Source organism: Panthera uncia (assembly GCF_023721935.1).
Source record: "Panthera uncia isolate 11264 chromosome C1 unlocalized genomic scaffold, Puncia_PCG_1.0 HiC_scaffold_4, whole genome shotgun sequence".
NCBI classification, from domain to species: Eukaryota; Metazoa; Chordata; class Mammalia; order Carnivora; family Felidae; genus Panthera; species Panthera uncia.
Genome location: NW_026057585.1, coordinates 2427497 through 2448705, shown reverse-complemented (window position 1 = coordinate 2448705; position 21209 = coordinate 2427497). Strand labels below are relative to the sequence as shown.

General features: G+C 40.6%; 3 protein-coding genes and 2 non-coding genes across 10 annotated transcripts in view; 2 read left to right on the top strand and 3 right to left on the bottom strand.

Moving 5' to 3' along the window:
• LOC125912145 (myomegalin-like) overlaps positions 1-6345 on the bottom strand; it is a 48308-nt gene extending 41963 nt beyond the window's left edge. For 4 of the 6 annotated variants that reach the window (XM_049616406.1, XM_049616403.1, XM_049616404.1 and 1 more), the window contains exon 1: positions 6063-6345. Coding sequence is in view for 5 of the 6 variants with exons in the window: in XM_049616403.1 (XP_049472360.1) it covers positions 6063-6096 (34 nt within the window). In the remaining variant the exon portion in view is untranslated. The remainder of the gene's footprint in view (positions 1-6062) is intronic. The other 2 variants (XM_049616407.1, XM_049616405.1) reach the window with 2 other exon arrangements.
• On the bottom strand, positions 2056-2462 carry LOC125912156 (60S ribosomal protein L35a-like). Its single transcript, XM_049616425.1, has one exon. It carries the CDS (start codon positions 2421-2423, stop codon positions 2091-2093), a length of 333 nt encoding a protein of 110 aa, XP_049472382.1. The 5' UTR covers positions 2424-2462; the 3' UTR covers positions 2056-2090.
• Positions 6346-6635: 290 nt separating the features above from the next.
• Positions 6636-21209, top strand: part of LOC125912148 (high affinity immunoglobulin gamma Fc receptor I-like) — a 28815-nt gene continuing 14241 nt past the window's right edge. The window contains 1 exon segment of the mRNA XM_049616411.1: positions 6636-6838. The gene's annotated coding sequence lies outside the window, so the exon portion shown is untranslated.
• On the top strand, positions 7272-7343 carry TRNAE-UUC (transfer RNA glutamic acid (anticodon UUC)). The gene has a single exon. It is a non-coding gene; the product is annotated as a tRNA-Glu (tRNA).
• TRNAG-CCC (transfer RNA glycine (anticodon CCC)) lies at positions 13278-13348 on the bottom strand. The gene has a single exon. It is a non-coding gene; the product is annotated as a tRNA-Gly (tRNA).

Here is a 21209-nt window from a genome sequence, read left to right as displayed (position 1 = left end):
GTTTTTATCTCTACACCCAATGTGGAGCTCGAACTTACGACCCCCAGATCAGAGTCAGATGCTCCACCAACTGAAACAGCCAGGTGCCCCAAGTCACGATTATTTTTAAATGAACATTTTCTATATGTAAAATATATACATTCAGTTACAATTTACTTTAGAACTGAATTGATTTAAAAGCAAATCACCCACAGTTCCATGGTTATTCATAGTGTCCAGGTTTTTATCTTTAATACCATTCCCTACAAAAATGAATCAAAATTTCTTAAAGAAATTACCTCTTCCAAGGAATGGTGCTGGGGAATTACACGGTAAGCATGGGAAAGCTTGGATCAGAAACGAGTGATTCACTAACAATCTATTATGATCTTAACAAAAGACATAGCCAGCTTGAAGGAATTCCCACTGGCGTGAGCTGTGGTACTCTGAGCATGAAAAACAACTGTGATCTTTGTGCAGGGGTCATTAAACTATGGCCTGCTGGCCAAATCCCACTCAGAACTTGTTTAGTAAACAAAGTTTTATTGGAATACGACCATACTTACTCATTTATGTATTATCTGTGGCTGCTTTTGTGTTACAACGGTAGAGTTGAGCAGTTGCAAAAGAGACCATATGGTCAGCAAAGCCTAAAATATTTACTATCAGGCACTTTACAAAAAAGTTTGCTGACCCCACTCAAGTGGACTGAAAGACTGGATTAAGAAATATCGGAGTCAATGAAGTAATTTGCATACTGAAGTATTTAGGTTCAATGATCATGATATAACTTAACTTTAAAATGGTTCAGCAAAATGGGGCACCTGGGTGGCTCAGTTGGTTAAGTGTCCAACTTCGGCTCAGGTCATGATCTCATGGTTTGTGAGTTTGAGTCCCGTGTTGGGCTCTGTGCTGACAGCTCAGAGCCTGGAGCCTGCTTCAGATTCTGCGTATCTCTCTTTCTGCCCCTCCCCTGCTCATGCTCTGTCTCTCAACAATAAATAAACGTTAAAAAAATTTTTTAAATGGTTCAACAAAAACAAAATTAAGTAGATATAAACAGTTCTGGTTCTGATTTCTGTAGTTTTGTGTTGACTATTTTTAAAATTCACACAATATACTTTGTGTCTGCCTATTTTTTTTGTTTTCATGCAGCATAATAACTTTTTTTGAGATCCATTCATGCTATTGAATATATTATTATGGTGTTCTTGATGAGTGTTATTCCTGTGTGACCATACTGCCATTGATGGATACTTGGATAATTTCTAGTTTTGGCTATTGTGAACAAAGCTGTTATACATATACTTGTGCATTCGTTTTCAGAGTATATATTTCATAGTGATATTGCTGGGTCATGGGATAGATGTAAATTCAACTTTATTAAAAACTGCCAGTTTTCCGGAATGACTGTGAGATTTTACCTTTTCAACAGCAACAAGATATAGTTACTGTACATTCTTGTCAGAGGTTGATGTTCTCCCATTTTAAAAGTTTACTAATTCTTGTGAGTGCATACTCTTGTGAGGATCTCACTGTGGTTTTAATTTGTGCTTCCCTAATACATAATGATATTGGCTTCTTTTTTAAACGTTTTTATTATTTATTTATTTTGAGAGAGAGAGCGCACTGGGGAGGGGCAGAAAGACAGGGAGAGAGAGGATCCCAAGCAGGCTCCCCAACTGTCAGTGCAGAGCCTGAGGCAGGGCTCAATCCCATGAACTGTGAGACTGTGACCTGAGCTGAAACCAAGAGTCAGATGCTTAACTGACTGAGCCACCCAGGCACCACAAGATTCTTATGTCTTTTGCCTATTTAGAAATTATGGTCCATATTGTGAAGAAAGACTATTCTGGTGTTTGGCTAATTTTTAAATGTTTTGGCTTTTATTATTGATTTCTAAAAGTTCTCTATCCATTCAATATCTGAGTCGTGTTCAGAGAAGAATATTGCAAACATCTTCTCCCACTCTGTGGATTGCCTCTTTACTTTCTTTTTTTCTTTCTTTCTTTTTCTTTCTTTTTCTTCCTTTCTCTTTCTCTCTTTCTTTCTTTCTTTCATTTTTTAGTTTTTACAAATCTACACCTTTATTTATTTACTTTTCAGTTAGTTTAAATCCTTGAGGGGTACAGCATCACACGGATTCTGTGGCCAATGGCTTTAGCAGGAAGGTTGCTTCGGAATTTGGCACAAACCATGCCATTGTTTCCATGAGCGCAAGTTACTTTTCCCCAGATTACTCTGGTTTTATTCAGTTTGCCACCAGGAGTCACTGTGTTGTTCTTTGCTTTGTACACATAAGCACATCTCTTGCCTAGATAGAATTCAGTTTCATTCTGAGCATAAACACCTTCAGTTTTAAGAAGAGCTGTATGCTCCCTCTGGTTCTGGAGACCCTGCTTATAGCCAGCAAAAATGGCTTTGGACCACAGTCTTCCCGACATATTTGTCTTTTCAGGAGTCCTGTTCCCAGCAGGCCTCCACAGGTTCCAAGATGGTGGAAAGAGAAAGGCCTTGCCTTTTTACTTTCTAATGGTGATTTTTGATGAGCAGAAGCTTTTAATTTTGATGAAATTTAATTTCTTTATTTTTCTTTTACTGTTAAGGTATCTTACTCTAAGACATCTCTCCTACCCAAGACTGTGAATATATTTTCCTACATTTTCTCCTAGATGCTTTAATATTTTAGTTTTCAGCTCTAGAATCTATGATTCATTTCCTGACCTCAGCCCAATATTTAATCACTTTGGCTTAAGAATCTTTGGCTTGTTTGCAGATCACCAACCTCCCAGAAATTTTTATAACCTTTGATGTAAAAATATTCATAATAGTTTCCTGCTCTGCTCTTCATTGACTACATATCTTTGTGTTTCTATCCCTTATTCCTTCTTTTGCCTCTCTTTCCTTCTCTCCTCTTCTCCTCCCTACATCTGAGAAAACCAGAAATACCTAAAGCCGAGAAGAAAGATCTGATCAATCTGTGCTTAAGAGCACAGGCACTGGTTTGTAAATCTGATTCAGCCCTTGTGTGGCCTTGGAAAAGCTTAAGTAACTTAAACTTTATGTGCCTGAATTCTTTCTGCTGTAAAATGGGGCTAATAAGAGTAATCTACTTCATTCTGTCATTGTTGGCTGTGCCTGGATTTAGCAGCTACTCAATCAATAATGTCATTATCTAGTAGAATCATCATCCTCATTGTCATTATCCTCTGCACTATTTTCAAAAATCATCATTCTGATATTTTGCACCTTAATTGAATCATGGAGTACTCATGCTGCTGTGTTCTGCATGATGTCTGTGAAAATTTTTTTTGTAATGTTTATTCTTGAGAGAGACAGAGCATGATCGGGGGAGGGGCAGAGCAAGAGAGGGACACAGAATCTGCAGCAGGCTCCAGGCTCTGAGTTGTCAGCACAGGGCCTGATACAGGGTTCAAACCCATGAGCCCTGAGATCATGACCTGAGCTGAAGTCGGACACTTAACTGACTGAGCCACCCAAGCGCCTCTGTCTGTTTTTTATATCAAAAGTTCATGCCTTTTTATTGCTGAATAGTATTCCACTATATGAGTATACTATGATTTGTTTACCAGTTCCTGATAATGGACATTTGAGTGGTTTCTAGTTTGGATTCTTGTGAACAAAAAACACTATGAACATTCCTGATACTTTTTTTTTTTTTTTGGTATGGACATATGTTTTCAATTCCCTTGGAAGAATATCTAGGTGAAGAATTTACATGAATAAAGGGATATTTATGTAAATTTATGTTGAAATGTATAAGAAACTGTCAAACCAAAATGGTTATGACATATTCCCACTAAAAATCTTCACCAAGATTGGATGTTTTCAGACTTTATAATTTTAGCCATGCTACTGGGTGAAGTATCTCAATGAAGTTTTAATATATATTTCCCTGGCAATTAATGATATTGAGTACTCTTTAATATGCTTCTCGCCATTAGTCTATCTTCCTCTCTGAAGTGTCTATTTAAGCTTTTGCCCATTTTAAAAAATGGGTGCTTCAGCTTTTAATATTGATTATAGGAGGTCATTTTATATTCTGGAACAGGGTCTCTGTCAGATATGTTTTGTGAATACTTTTTCCTAGTCCGCGATTTATTTTCACTTAATGGTTATCTTTTAATGAGAAGACATTCTTATTATTTTAATTATTTTATAATTTAATATTCAATATTTTAATATTAATGTTAAAGTCTGATTTATTATTTAATTAGACTAATGTTAGTTTATTTTTAAAGTTTACCTATTTTTAGAGAAGGAGAGAGTGGGTGGGGGGTAGAGAGAGAGAGAATACCAAGCAGGCTCTACTCTGTCAGCACAGAACCAGATGCAGGGCTTGATCTTATGAACTGTGAGATCATAACCTGAGCCAACATCAAGAGTAGGTCACTTAATCGACTGAGCCACCTAGGAGCCTCTAGTCTAATATTACTTTAATTTTTTAAAAGTCTAATTTATCATTTTAATACTTAATACTATTAAAGTCTAATTTGTCATTTTTCTTTTTTACTTATCTTTTTGTGTAATATTTAGGAAATCTTTGCTTACCACCAGGTCATAAGGAGATTCTCATGTACTTTCTTCTAAAACTTTACAGTTTAGTGTGTATGTTTTGGTCTATAATCCAATTTAAATTAGCTTTTGTGCATACTGGGACGTAGGGAATGCAGGGTTTTTCACTATGTAGATCTCTAGTTGTTTCAGTACTATTTGTCGAAATGATCCTCCTTTCCCCACTGAATTGCTTTAGTATCTGTTCTTGGAAAATAATTTGACCAGAGAGGGTGGGTCTATTTTAGGGTAGGTCTATTTTAGGTGTTTCAATTCAGTTCCATTTCTATATATAATGTGTCCTTCTGCCACTCCCATACTATCTTGTTTATAGTAATAAACAGCTTAATAGTAAGTCTTAAAGTCTTCCAGGTTTGACTTCACACAGCTCAATAAATTTTGAAATGTATACATACCAAAGTAGCCACCACGCAAATCAAGATCTGTGGCTGCTTAAGTTGTCTCCTTTCATTGTAGGACATATGCGCTTACAGATTGTGGCTGATCCCTTAGCCAAAGATCCTCTATTACAGCCCCCAGGAAAAAGAAATCTCCAGTTACCTTTAGAGCTGATGAAATAAAAAATGTCTGTAACACTTAACCATGAATATAGATTTTTCTTGGGGAAAAAAAAAGTTCATTTTCCAGGCCAATGACTATTATTTATGACCACGAATACAATGGTTTGCAATTTTCTGTTCTTTGTAGGGAGATAAAGTCCCAGGGAGGGCCTCTAACTTAATGGACTGATAGTTGAGTGTTAAAGTTGAAGGCTGACTTTGGAATTGACTTTTATTGTGTTAGAAAAGATGAGGGGGATGCTGAGGAAAGGTGTAGGGAAGAGTAGGTTGGAACTAGAAAGGTGAATGTTGGGTCTTGCAGTGATTGTCAGGTTTTGTAGAAAGAGGAATTTGGGGTATGGTAGTAATTGTCAGATTTGAGGAAAGAGGAACTTTCCACTAAAACAAACAACAAAAAAACTTTAGTGGAAACAACCAATACTTAAAGGCCTCATTTCTCTGAGGCTTTCTCATTTATATACATCGTCTTTCTTTCGCATTTTTGTAAAAATGGCGGGCTTCGTGGGTTTTTAATGTAACTTTAAAAATGTGTATTTAAATTAAAAACTACTAACATTAAAATATTTATCATGAAAGTCCTAAATTCATCTGAAATTCGACCAACAGTGCATTTAAAATAAAATGGGCAGAACCTAAGAGACACACTTACCTTGCTGAAGTGCCCTTCCTGGGTGTGTGAGATTCTCAACCACAGTTGCTTTCGCTAGTTTTCCCCACACCTGAAAGTCCTCATCCAAAACTCATCAGACACTGCTTCCTTCGCCAAAAGATTTTAAAGTAATCTTAAAGTACATGCTTTAAAAATAAACCTGCCAGGTGCATCCTTGGAATCCACAAGAAACCCAGGGAGAGACGTTCAAGGGCCAAAAGGAACTCACTGGGAGCCGGGCCAAGGTTTTGGCTCCCCCCCACGGAGACGGAACTCACCTTCACCAGCGACGGGACGAGACGCCGATTTCATCTTCTGGCTGTTTGCAGAGGAGGAAAGTCGCACGGAGTTCCTCCCTCCCCTGGGCTCTGTTTCCACCTCTCCGTTTCTGTCTCCTCCACGACGCTTCGGGAGCCTAACACTGGACAGGGCTGAAAGGGGAGGCTGCCCTTCTCCTCCGGGTCCCTCCCTCCGGGGCGTCGGGGCAGCTCAGTCGGGCCGGGACGTTACGGCCCGCGGGTGACGCTCGCGGGGCCGCGACGGCAGCGGGGGCGGGGTCGCAAGTTCGCCGCGTGCATCCGCGTGCACCGCGCAGCTGCGCGTCGCCGGCGCCGGACACACTGAATCGACGCCGCCGTCGGGGGGCTCATCCGCAGGCCGTACGCAAGGGTGCGGGGCGCGGCAGACGGAGAGAGAGGGCGCAGCGCGCCGAGCGGCCCCGGCCTTGCCCCTGACCCTGGAGGCCGGGCCCGGAAGAGGCTAGTTTGACGGGCAGAGCCCAGAAAGTCTCAACGGCGGCCCAGCCCCGGGTCCCGAGGGTAAAGGCCCCAAACCCCGAAGTCCTAGTGGAGCGGGGTCGCGAGTGGCGTCATTCTCCCCGCCTGTGTCGGGAGAGTCGTTTGCCCGAATCAGCAAGCCGGTTGTGTGGCTCCGAGACGGCAATTAACAAAAGCAGCAGCAGGATTTTCGGACAAAGCGGGCGTGTGGCGTGAGGGGAAGGCCGGCGTCGAAGAGCACTCCGTGTGGGCCCTGAGCGTGCAGAGCAGCAGCCGAAGTAGGTGGAAAGTGCAGGCGCGGCGGGCTCGGGACGGGGGGGCCCAAGTCCAGTCCAGGGCCGCCAAGCCTGCCTCGAAAAACGTCTCGGTCCGCGCAGCCTCCGTCACTGCGTCCCAAACTTTGGGGGGATGTTGGGGACTGCGGGGTCTCAGTCCGGGCGCCTCCCCTCCCGCCTCTTCGCAGTGAGCTTGTGTCCACACGCGGCCACGGGTGCGGCCGGGACGGGGCGACTTCTGACCTGGCAGGGCCCCGGGGCGCAACCGTTGTCCCCCACAGTGTAAGGTCTTTGCTGTGGGGCACCTTTTATAGAGGGAACGGCCTTAGGGGACAATTGCTGAGAGGGCGCGCGTCACCCAGAGCGAGCAGACGGGAAATAGCCACCGCTTAACGCAGAGAGTACTTGTGTTTCTTAAAAAAAAGTGGCTGGTAGCTCCCTGGTGGTCTAGTGGCTAGGATTCAGCGCTTTCACCGCCGCGGCCCGGGTTCGATTCCCGGTCAGGGAATGGGGATTCTTCTTACTGGGCTGCCCCCCCCCCCCCCCCGGGAGCAGTGAGTTTTGCTGTGATTTTCCCCCAAATTGGCGGGAAAATGGAGTTAACTATTCACTGAGGATACATGCCAGAAAGCAGAACTACTAGGTGAAATGGAGTGTGAATTTCAAACTATCAATTACACTACCCGCGAACCTATAAGCACCAATTATAAGCCCCCACCTGTATGACGCTTCATTTCCCCCCCTCCCCCCCACGCTTAAAATTAACACTAGAAATTATCAATCTCTTAAACATAATTTCCAAACTTTACTTACCATCAAGCAACCTCTTCATAGTCAATTTCCCCCATGGGCTTTAAGTCCACAAGAGACAAACTGGAAGTATTTCAGATATCTTGAATTGAATCTCAAATTGATCTGTTCTGGTATTTACCTTTTCTTCCAGGTAAGATTAGTCGCAGTAAAAATGTAAGTCTGCCTTTTTTGCTTACCGTGGTCTCACCAGTTCTAAATTCTGTGGGTATGGAGCTGTTGCTTGGATAGTTTCATGGGCACATTTCACCTTTAGGAACTTTGGAAAAGTTGTGCACAGCAGGGTTCCTAAATCCATCTTTGGAAGTGTTGGCAGAAATAAATGAGCACTTCACCTTGTGAAGACCTAAAAGTGGTTGGAAGCAGAACAGATTTTTAAAAATCAGAGAGTTGTTTCAATAATTTAATTTTCATTTTGATGGCCACTTTATTTTTTTGAAGGAAGATAAGACTTATTTTATCTTTACTTACTTATTTTTTAAAGTCTATTTTGTTATTTTTAGTAATTTGTACACCCAAATGTGGGCTCAAACTGATGATCCTGAGATTAAGAGTCTCTTGCTCCTCCAACTGAGCCAACCAGGCACCCCCATTTTATCTGTTTTATGAGGACATTAGTGGAGGGAAATTGCTTTATTGGATCAGTAATTTTTCTATATTTTTATTTCTCTAAAGGAAATTTAATGATAATAATAAGTTAATATAAATTATAATAAAAAGATTAATAAGATTTAATAATAAAATTACACATCTTACACTATTCACATTGATATAGTTGGCCTGTGCTGGTCATGTATTGCGCACTGTATAACATTACCTGATGAGTTATGTTCAAGTAGGTGGTAATACATACCATAATGCAGCTATTTATAATTCAAAAAAGGAGGTAAAATGGGAAGGTGTTGTGATCTGTTAGTGTAGTCCTGAGATCAACTGAATTTATACCATGCTCTCACATACTTTAGAAGACTATGCTATAGTAAAATGACATACCTTAGAGCCAGTGGTTGCCCGTTTCCTGACCCAGCATGATATACAGGAGTGACCATAGGGGGAAAATGGCCTTTTGAAGGACTTACCTAATATATCTCTCTTATTGGAATGACATCAGAAAAGTAAAGGGAAGGTTCATATGGAAAAGGAAAATTGTCTGCTTTTCCCTCTTTCCCAACCCTTAATACCCAATGGAGGAGCAAATACTCTGATTCTTCACGTATTAGGATAGATACTGAGCTTCCTTTTCTTTCTTTTTTTTTTTTTTTTAACTTTTTTAACGTTTATTTATTTTTGAGAGACAGAGAGAGACAGCATGAGCAGGGGAGGGGAGAGAAAGAGGGAGATACAGAATCCAAAGCAGGCTCCAGGCTCTGAGCTGTCAGCACAGAGCCTGACGTGGGGCTCGAACCCACAAATTGCTAGATCACGAACCACGAGATCATGACCTGGCCGAAGCCGGACACTCAACTGACTGAGCCACCCAGGCACCCCTGAGCTTCCTTTTCTAATGGTTGAGGACACACTATATTAAAATATTATACAAAGGGGTGTGGCTACTGCTGCCCCTTTTCTATCTGAGCATCAAAACCTGCCGCCTGGCTGGTGTCAAGGAGAGCCTCCAACCCTGCATCTATTTGTCTTTTTTCTGGCTCTCTCCTCTCAGAGGACTTGCAGCATCAGATTCATTTGGGGAAGTTTGGTTAAGGTTGTTTTGTGCTTAGCAGGAAAATCTTCTAAGACCTTGAATTGACCAGTTTACTGGGATTCCCTCTACTAGGGCATAAACCCTACCAATAACAATTGTGATTATATACATGTTGCCGCTTTTCATTGTATACATATCTCCCTCAGGAACCCCCACACCCACCAGGGAATCTAGGTCATTGGCAGAATGAGATTTGGGAATTCTTTGTTTCTCTGGCCAAACACTACTAGTAAGTGCTCTAATTCCATCACTTTGGAAATTATACTCACCATAAATTAAATACTGTTTATTTTGGAGAGTTCAGTTTGGGGGCAATGGAAATTATTGCTTTAATGTTCTTTCTGTACTTTTCAAATTTTATCCATAATGCAGATTTTTCATCAAAAAGTATGGAGGACAGAAGACAGTGGAAGAACAATTTTTACTGTAAAACAAACAGGCCAAACTTTGTTAGGACTTACAAGTTTAGCTTTACAGTGGTGGCTTCTGTATAGAAAGAGTTCCTTTCTTTGTGCGAAAAAGCAGTTTTTTTGTTTTGCTGTTTTTCCTTTTGGCTGCCAGAGGGATTAAGTATTGTCAGAAGGACTTATCTCTATAGTCCCAAGAAACCTCACTTGGCAAGCAAGCTACTGAAAATTGGTGGGGTATATCAGTCACTCTTCCTGGCAGAGATGTGATAACACTGCAGTCAGAGCCATTGAGAGTAAAATTCTTGACTTGCCAGTCAGTATGACATTATTTATACAGTGAAACTTTGGACATCAGCGGGTTTAGCTACTCATGCTAAATTTTGAGCCATCCTCTGGTGGCAAATGTCACCATTTGCTACATTTGCTACAATGGGAGTTTGTCCCATTAGCACTTCATTTAATACATGACAGTGCCCTGGACAGAAGAGTCTCCATTAATACTTTAAGAGCATTCATAGTATAATCATGCAACTCATTGATTTCCATTAAACATTTGCACAACTGTACATTGATTTGGTATAGAAGCCATACTCTTAACTTTAATTTCTTTTTCTTTTTCTTAGAAGTTTTACCCAAACTCTGTCAGTTGAATTCACACTCTGTCTTATAGGAACACAGACCAAGGAGTTGAATACTTGCGCTTGACCGGTTACACAGCAGCCTGGAGACCATTTTATCTCCTTGACAAAGAGCTCAGGGAGAGCGAGGCGGTGTGACTAGTCTGTGAGGCCCATTGGAGCAGTGAGGAGGCTTCTTATTGCCTGAGGTTAAGGGTGAGGGGTAGAGAGGGATGGAGTGGGGGCCATGGGGGAGCAGTCCCACTAAAGTAAGCACAGCCTGTATACTTGCTTTTGGTTTTAAGAGGTTATCCACTCAGTCTCAACAAACTTAGTGATAGCTAAAGCACCATTTAGGTGGCTGCTTGCAATCCTTCCTTGTCACTGCTCAACCTCCAATTGTCTATCAACATATGGGGACTGTCAAAAGGTCCTTACTCTCCTTTTTATAATGACCACTTAGGGGAGATCATCCTGGGGAGCGTTCTCATATCCCCATGCACCCCCTTCTGTCTTTTCGCCGAGAAAGTACTGGGACTTTACTGCCCCTGCACTGAGCACCAAATTTATCATGCAGTCTAGCAGTCCTTAGGCAGTATTAGATTGTGTTTGTCACACTTCTGTAGAATTGACCAGTAAGGAGACAACAATCTTAAATGAACTGAGGTAGTTACTACTTAGACACACAGCATAAGCAAGTGTAGTATGTTGTCAGCTCCCCACATGTATAATCCCATAGCAGGACACCATACTGGAGGGATCAAATGACAAGAAAACACAAGTGGTGGCTCACTCTGTCATGAAGGAGCTAATTCCATATTGCTGTCAAGCAGTTTGATAGCTTGTAGTTGCATCCTACAGGGGTGGAGGCAAGGTGGAAATTTCCGGGTCTCACCAGAACCAGGGAGACAGGTGAAACTGCCTGCTTATAGTTTGCCCCAGGACAGGCAACCTACTACAAGAGATCAGTGAGAAATAGCCATACAGTAGCACCTCACAAGACTGCCTATCTTTCCATGTTCCAAGGGGATATTCAGCCAAGATTTGGGTCAAACAACATTGAACCTTGCCTCTGTGGCCCATGTGGAGAAGTACAGGGTCACCAGAGTGCCATAAAAGAGCCATTCTCCTATACCTCGACAAGCACTGAAAAGGAGGTTGGCTGGATAGGATATCTGTGATTTGCCCTTCTCTACCGAAGTTTCTTGAAAATGCTGCTCCACTGTTGCCTTGCTTTCTATGTTAGTGCTTATCTAATTCTGTTGCTTTTGTAACTTATTTCATAGTTTTGCCTGGAGCACCTGAGGATGTTTTCTTTATTTTTAAAGTCTAATAGTTTTACCGTGGTGTTGTTTTGAAGTTGATCATCCATGGTCAATCCCTGGTACCTGATGAGCCCTTTCTGTGTGCCTTGTCACATAAGCAATGCATCATTTTCCTTTTTATAATAAAATCAAGTCTCCTAGGCCTGATTCCTGTTTAGAGAAAAATCTTAAAAACAAGAAATTATGTATCACATTACAATGTTTATTGGACAAAGACAAAGATTCTCAGACAAGTTAAAACAAAATAGTAAAACCATCCTGATGATTTCAACACAATATTGCCAAGAAAGGACTTTAAAATATCACCATCAGTTTACAACAAACGTACAAAGACATAATGTAAAGGTTAAATGGTAGTGTAGGGCTAACGCGTAGCTTGAAAAATAACAGCTTTGTTTGTCAGAACATTGGCTTTACCAATGAAGGAAAACAAAAGCTCAAAGAAAAGAGCATCAGAGGCAAGGTCAAGGAGATCCACTGGTTGCAACTTAGGCAGAAAGTCTAAAATAATCACCCCATTCAGCAACTGTTTCTAACTCATCTGGCAACTGTTCCTAACTCATCTGGGAACTGTTTCTCTGTTCTGTTCCCAGGTAATGATAAAACGATGTGATCGGCTTTAAAAACTCTGTACCCCGGCTGTTCGAGGCTGCACTCTTATCAAGAGTGTTGGTCCCGATCGGTTGGCCTTGCCTCTTATTGTAATAAACTTTGTTGTGATTGTCACTGGTGCCCATAGCATTCTGTTTCAGGAGTCGTGTGGATGCAACAATAATACCAGAATAAGGAAACCCTTGAACATGAATAAATTTATTCTTAAAGAGTGAAATGTTGCTGGTTTGAAAATAGATTTTAAAAACTTAAATTTTAAGCTATTCTTAGATGAAAATTAATCACCCGCAGTCTCCAACGCAGTCACGCACTTAGTGCCCTCAAATGGGAATCCTTTGAAGGAGCGTCCAAGAGGTAGAAAACAAACCCGGATCAACCGTTCCCAGAGTCTTCAGTTCTTTTTCCCTTATTAAAAGTCTACTTTTCGGGCTAACACCTGTTGCGGCACGCTGCCAGGCACGCGGCATCCTCGCGGGAACAGCCACGGCCCGCGGGAGGCGCGCAGGCGGCGGCGGCGGCTGATGACGTGAACCTACGCGTTTACAGCAGCTCCCCTCGGGTCCACGCGAGTTCCTCCTCACCAGCCTACACCTTTATTCATGCTCAGGGGTGTCTGCGGGGCCCCGCGGCTATTGTCCTCCCGGGACTTTGGTGTCGCGATCCTCGCTCTGTGCTGACACGTGGCCCAGCGGCCAACCCAAAGCCCAGCAAGGGCATAGGTGACCTGGTAGCTTTTTGGGTTCCGTGGGGCCTCCAAGGGAAAGGCTGAAAGTAACTGTGGTCTTAGGTCCAAATCGCAAACCCTTTCGCCCCGCCCTGCCCTGCCCAGACACTCCCACTTTCAAAGTCAGACTCACTAAATGATTGCTGAATGCCAAGCACTGGAGCAGTAACAACCCAGAACTCTAAAAGACCGTGTTTGCCTGTGCGGTGTAATTTTGTGGGACAAACTATAAAGGAAATTGCTGCATTGGCCGGGAATCGAACCCGGGTCTCCCGCGTGGGAGGCGAGAATTCTACCATTGAACCACCAATGCTCTCCTGTGTTATGTAGGTGAAGTTTAGGTGGTGTGTCCAGAAAGACTTAGCAATAGTTGTAAGAGGTTTTTTTCAAGTGCTGGCTAATAACTATTAGGGGCATGGGTTTTTATAGGCAACTTATACTAGACAAAACTATCAAAATATCTGATTTGTCTGTGCAAATTCTTAACTCTGAAAAAGTTAACTCTTTCAAACTGCGTAACAGACTCCAACAGAAAAACATAAATTCATCCAGGTTCCTTGTTTCTGTTCCTAAGTCTTCAATTATTAACCTCAAACTGCTTTCTTAGTGGTTCCTGAAGGTAACCTGGTTACTTGGGAAGGTAACCTAACTTGTAGGTGAGGTAAGTAAAATTCCAATCCAGGAAAGAAATAAGAATCAGAACCAGAATTAGTAACCAAAAAGAGAGAAAAGGACAGAATCAAGATAGATATAATGAAGACATAAATTTTGGTCCATGTAGTTAATTCTTTGTAGCTTTTTTTTTTTTTTTTTTTTTTTTTTGGTAAAAGAGTAATGATCAGTCTTATAATCATTATAATGTGTCTGCTTTTTAAGGTGTATAAAACCTTAGCATGGATATATGATATGAAAAGATTAGTAGTAAGTTTGCATTTAATGTTGGGAGAATCCGCTTTCTCAAGTTAATAGGCTTTGATTTACTAGCTGTATGAGGAGTAGACTATTTTACTTTATTTTTTTAAACTGAGTTGAATCCTCAGCAGCTTTTTTTTTTTTTTTTTAAGTTTATTTTTGAGACAGAGAATGAACGGGGGAGGGGCAGAGAGAGAGACACAGAATCGGAAGCAGGCTCCAGGCTCTGACAGCCCAGAGCCCGTCGCGGGGCTCGAACTCACAGACCGTGAGATCATGACCTGAGCTGAAGTCGGACGCTTAACCGACTGAGCCACCCAGGCACCCCAGGAGTAGACTATTTTAAAGAAATACTTTATGTTGAAATATTAATATAGTGGTCTTTTGTTGAAGTTCAAATAATGGAGAGATTTCTTTCTTCAAATTTCCCTGGGGAAATTAAACTGAAGCGAGGAACCTGGATAGCTCCCCCACACGTTGGGACTAGGAATCATTTATGACTTTTTGAAGGACAGGAGCCACAGAGGTGCAATGATGCCTCTCTTGCTAGAAGAAGGCAAGCTAGGTGGAGGCCGAGTCATAAACTTGAGCTCAACAAGGAAAACAACCATCACCTCGACCTTGAAGAGCTTTGGCTCCCTCTGCCCTCTGCCCAACGCCCAGGACACACACCGGCTCTGGCCAACACGCTTTCAACTACCACCTGCATCAACCAGGGGTACATTTATCCCCACGTCTCTTTTGAAACTACAGATCTGCACCTCCAACTCACAACTCCTGATTTACAAATCACTGCCTCATATGCATCTCAGAGTCACAAGTGCTAAAACTCAACGCACCAGGGAGTTCCCTGTCAGCATCACACACCACCCTCTGTACCTCTCAGATCAGACCCAGGCACAGTGTGTCCCAAAATATAGTAGTGCATTATCTCGAATGTTTTAGTCAATCATCAAAACAACAGCCAAATCTGTTCCTGCCCCTGCATAGTACATTTACCCTCACCCCAACCATCCTATTGCCCAAATCAGATCTTACTATTCTTTTTGGATAAACTCTTCATCCTTCCAACACAGAAATTTGTTCCTAGTATAATTAATAAATAGTGCTTAAATTTATTTGGCTTTCTGTAGGCTCACTGCCACTTCATTACTAAACTCTTCCATCTATCACCTCTTCCTTCCTTCATATAAGTAGGTTAAAAATAATTGGCCCTCCTACAGCCAGTCTACTCTACTCCAATCCATTTGCCACATTGCATTCTGATCACTCCATGATGTAAAGCTGGACATACCTGTAGCCTAAATCCACATCACCCACCACAGTAGCTAACCAACAGCAATCCTCCCTCCCTTGGTCATTGGAGCCCTGGAGACCAGAGGAAGCATTGGTAAAGAACTGTAGTGGTCAGCCCCTGGAGTTGGTGGGTTCTGGACTTGTAATGGCTTTGAAACACATGTACATGTTACAGAAGCACAAATCTCTGGCAGAGATTGGAAATAAGGAAGCAAGAACAAAATGCATCACTGTGCTGGTAAACCTGGCTTTCTGACTTTGCAATTTCACCAAGTCCGTTTCCAGACAGCTGGGTTAAAGGCCACCAAAAGGCCTCTGTAGGAAGTTCCCTGCAGGAAACATTCTGAAACTTGGTCTTCTGAAAATTCTTAGCAGTTAAGCTTCAGAGGTGTCCGAGGAGCACAGGGGTCTCCACACAGGGACAATTTTGTATTCTTCAGCTGATAATTTGTATCCTTTAGAAGGAGCAGGTCCCACCTGAGGTTCTCATCCATCCCAGATCAAACTCCAGAATGGGCTGCTTAGTGTAACAGGGACCGTGTGTTCACCGAGTCCAGGTATGGACAGGTAGCTCCATTTCTGTAAAGAAGCCCAGGAGATGAAGCCTAAGGACCTGCCATGGGTTGTGAGAGAAGAAACCTCATCCAGTGTTGGACACATGTTGGATGTGTTACAAGCTGAAGAATGTGGGTGCTTCAACAGCCAGCCTCTCATCTTCCACCTGAGTGCGCCAACTTTGGTTGCAGGCCAATACATATAACTGTTTTTCTTTTCTTTTTTTCTCCACCACAGTAATTCATTCACCTCTACATGAATCTTTACTTCAAAGGCAAGTCTGTTCTATGCAAGGATCCAACAGACAGGGATCCAACTCACTGCAGTCATTTGAGGAAAGGGAGAAAAAGAATAAAATGGGCAGCGTTTGGGGAACAAAAAGCTGTTAAAAAGTGTGTCTACACAGTGATATGCCACCTTGGGACTGAGACAGGACTGTGATCATGGAAGGATCAGTGCTTAGCATGAGGTGCACAACTGTTCCTCTAGGGTATGGAGTAAGTTCTGGTGTGTTGCTGGGACATGCATCATTTGGAACTAATATCCTTGCCACAATTGTGTGCAGAACTTCTGATATCATGACATCACCTCCTAGAATATGAAGAATAACTGCGGTGTGTTTCTCTCTTTGGAAATTGGTTTTGGAACAAAGCCAGATTTCCCTTCTTGTTGTGCCTGTATTCTTCTGAGTTTCTGTTGTCGTGATACGTGTAAATGTATCCGTAGGAGGAGACTTGAGGAACATAAAGAATGTCTTACTCTCTCCTTTAGATTGCCATTCCATAAACTTTTCTTGAACTTCCTATATATTACATTGGACCAGAAAGTTGAGAAATTGGGCAATAAAGAAATTTCTCTCTAAAAGTCACTACATCATGAATGGTCAAAATCATACATTAAGTTAACTTCAGGAACCTAGTATCTGAGAAGTCAGTTGTTCCTTTTGAATGCTAATTATTTGCCTTTTCCAACTGCTTATCAGACAGCTACAGTTACTTTACACATAGATGAGTATTCACTTTCTTTCTGCCTTAGGTGGGCACAGCAAATGCAGAATAAAAACTGTTCAGAACGAGAGAGAAACTGAAGAGTGGGCGAAGTGCTAGGAAGTGCTAGAGCCAATCCAACTTTAACAGCTGACCACTCAGTTAACAGCTGAACACCCTGATTGACCACTCTTCACAAATGAAATCACATCAAGTGATAATGTGGATAATTGCCAAAGCAGAAGCATGTCCAGCTTATCTCTACTCTGTCCAAAATGGCAGCTCCAGAAGGCTGAAAGTGCAGGACCGTATCAACCTCTGTTTCTTTGCTACATTCATAGGAAACACAGTAATTTCGGGGATACCAAAACAAGTAGGACAGAAATGGCCATCCCCAGTTTTGGTGTTCTGAAAAGGCAAAACTAAGGGGGTGGAGGTTGGGGGACAATGTTGGAAGTTTGATAGGGTGGTGGAAGACTGTTCCAGACCAAATACCTCCTGCTGTTGGCCCAGTGATGAGGGAAGCAGTTGGCATCAGAGGAGCCACATAGATGAGCATTTGATACACTGTGGGAGGCAGAGACAAAAGAGCAGCAGAAAACTGGGCAAGGCAGGCAAGGAATTTGGCACCACCATCTATCCATCCCCACGCCAGAGGCAGTGTCATCCTGGGTTCTTTCTTGCGGTCTCCCTTGACGCCAGGCAGTTAGTAACTGAGCATTCACCTATGAAGCAGTTCTGACTTCAGTGCCAGGGAATTTTCCTAAATTAAAACATGACAGTAATCACACACAAATTGAAAGATAAGGTATTTTTAAAGATTTATTAGTTTATTGTACCTTTACAGTTGGAGGGTGAAGAAGAAAATATCAAAGCTCTTTGTCTAACAAAATGGCTCTTGGAGATTAATCTACATATCATTACCCATGATAACAAAATAGCGTAAAAAGCAGTTAAAAATGGATAGTTATATTCACTAGAGATATTTACTGAAGTCATGCTTTTTGCCTTAAAGTCTATTAATGTAGCTATCTTTTGGTTAATGTATTTAGTAACGCTCCTTTTCTCTCCTTTTGTTTTCAACCTATCACATTATGGTTTTGGCATGTCTCTTGAATACAGCATATTTATAGTTTTTTTTTTTTAATTAAGTCTAGCAATATTTATTTTTTACTGAATAATTTGGTCTACTTACCTTTAATATAATTGCTGATATAATTAATTTTAAACCTATCTTTATTTGTTCTATTTGTCCTCCTTGTTCCATGTTTTTCTTTCTCTCTCTCTCTCTTTGGATTAGTTATCTTTTAAACTATTATAACTTTTTTATTGTTTTATATACTTTGCTTCCATTTTTCCTTCTGTTTTTCATTGTATTTCACTTTGCTTCTATTCTTTCAGTGATTAATTTAGAAATTACAATCTTAATCTTTAATTCTTTTTCTTTTTTTGGTTAATTTTAGTCCTTAATGTATCAAGCATAATAATAATTATTCCATTTCCCTCATCCTGAACAGTATATAGACATTTGAATACTTTTATTTTATTTAGTCTCATCTACATATATGCTGTTATCCTTTATTATAGTTCTGAGTATTAAGTTCCGAAGACAATTTACACATTTTTATACGATTAGTGTTAGATTTATCCATGTATTTATGGCTATCCTTTCTCTTGGTTTCTTTCTGTGTGTGTCTTTCCATGTGGAATAATTTTTCTTCTGCCTGAGAAACATCATTTAGAAATTTCTTTTGTGTTAGTCTGCTTGTGAAGAACTATTTCAGGTTTTTTTTTCTTCTGTGTTTACTTTACTTTAATTAGTGAAGACTATTTTTATTAAGTATGTAAGTCTAGAAGGCAGTTAACTGTCTTTCAGAACATAAAGGATATTTGCATTTGATTTTTGTTTTTCAGAAATCAGTCAACGGTCTGACTGCTGCTGTTTTGAATGTAATGTGTGTGTGTGTGTGTGTGTGTGTGTGTGTGTGTGTGTATCTCTATCTATCTATATATTTATATATAGATAGATACATATATAAAACAATTTTTGTCTTTTTTTTTTTTTTTTATTTTCTGCAGTTTTACTTTGATTTCTCTAGTACTGGTGTCCCTTTACTCACCTTGCATGGGATTGGTTGGCCTTCTGGAATCTGCTGATTTGTGTCTTTCACATTGTCTGGAAAACTCTCAAACATTGCTTCTTCAAATATTGCCTTTGCCTTGTTTTCTGTCTCTTCTCCTTCCAAGGCTCTAACCAAAATTCAAGGTATACTTTCTCACTCTATTTTTCCTATTTTTTGTTTGTGTGTTTAATGTTACATTTTTTTTCTTGCCCTACATTTTGAATTTTTCTCCTTCCCCGTATTCTGCCTTACTAATTTTCTCCTCAGCTGTGATTTTTCTCTTCAGCTGTGAACTCTTCCACTGAGTTCTTAATTTTAGCTATTTTTATTTCATTTCAGAATTTCTTTTTTTCCCTCGCCAAGGGAAGAAAATGTTTCCAGGAAGAGGAAAGGATCAACTGTAAAATGTTGATAGATTAGATTAAATGAGGGTCAGAGTTGACCATTGGGTTTAGCAAAATTAATTTTTGGCAGCCTTGACAAGAGCAGTTTCAGGAAAGTGATGGGAAGAAAGGTATGATTATAGTAAATGCTAGATGAGAGACTGAATATGTAAGTGGGACAATGGCCAGACCATATATAAAAATAGAATTCTGAGCCACAATCTGCAGCAGCCAGCCCTGAAGACCAATCTGTTATTTATACTAACTAGCCCAGGAAGTCAACCTATAAGTCATAGTCAGTCTACAAGTCATAGTTGTAGAAAGTCAAAATGTTGTCTCCAGCAAACAGTTCAAGAAGTGAAACAATAACCCCGGTAAAAATTGGCCCCAATTGTGAGATTTGATTAATAAGACAGCTTCCCTAGTTTTTGTTCATGCTTCCAATGAGACCAACCAGAAGAAAGCCAAATATGCCCTCCTAACCAACTATATAGGACCCCCTTGCCCACCTACCTACAGCTTTCCCATGTCATAGCACTTGTTCCATCAAGTGCCTACAAGTGACAGGAGTAAAGATTTAAATAAACAGAAGCTGAATCAGTACAAGAAAGTGGTTTTGCTGTCAAATGACTATAAAAGTATAAGATCGACTTAGGATTTCAGGCAAGCAACAGAAAAATTCTCCATTGGTTTTTATCCTAGAGATGCTTTTGGTGATGACCCTACAGCAGGATAATCCTGGGATCCTTTCCAACTGTAAGAATATATTAGACTGAGAGGACCCAAGAAACCTAATTTCTGGCACTCCTGACCATGACAAAGCCCATATAACAGGTCTGTCCATGATTTAATGTTGAATCTGGGAATGGTCATTACCATTCTTTCCTATTTGAATGGTCATCTCATTTCCTGCTTCAAAAATGATATCCCCCAAATATATATCTATATGTGTATAGATATCTATCTATCTATCTATCTGTCTATAGATATATATCTATGTACCTATATCTATATATATCTATATCTATAGATATCTACCTATCTATATAGATAGATAGATCTATATATAGGTATCTATATCTATATCTAGCTGGCTTTAGTATTGTAGTCTCAATATTTAGGTGGAAAGTAGTCTCCAGAGACATCAGACACAATTAAGTATATGGATTGGGAATCAGGAAAGGAGGATTGTTCTCTTAGGAGGTAGAGAAATTGATAGAACTGAAATTATGCCATTCACCCCTCATGTCCTGTGTAGGAGGGAAATTCTTGCCTTACTTGACCCATAGACCGCAGAGAGCCTCCAGCAATAGAGCTACCAAAATGAAAAATAAATTTGCTCTGGCTTAAAGCATAGGTGAAGTAGTATTGCATCATAAAATGATCTTCAGACATCAATTTCATTTGTAGTTCCTTACCACTACTCCAGTCTGTCTCCTCTCATAGGTTACTGCAAGGAAAATATCACCATCATTCATCACTAATTCCTCAGAATATTAAGGAATCACCACCACCAATAGTATCACCAATAGTAAAGTTCTGAGAAATTCTGGATTCTGTTGTCATTAAAGAGGTCATTTCTTTTGCATAGAATGTTGAAAGTTTTGATAGTATGCAGATAACATCTTAGATTTGCATTAAGTTGAAATAGTCTGAGGGAAAAAGTGATACAATAAAGCTCCTATAGGAAGCTCCTATAGGAAGCTTCTATAGGAAACCTTCTATACATTAGAATTCCATAACAATGAGTTTTGGTAATATGTTTTTGCTACTGCCTAGAGCATGAAGTTGGTGAAAGGATTTTTCTTTGAGTTTTCATCCTGGTGATGATCTTTATAATTTCTTATATAAAATATGCATGATATACTTTTAGGAGAATCAGTAAAGAATAGAAATAGCATGTGAAAATTCTAAACCAT

What these genes read in the sequence shown, in the direction of transcription:
- LOC125912156 (XM_049616425.1), bottom strand. Translation starts at nt 2,423, where the DNA reads ATGTCGGGAAGACTGTGGTCCAAAGCCATTTTTGCTGGCTATAAGCAG.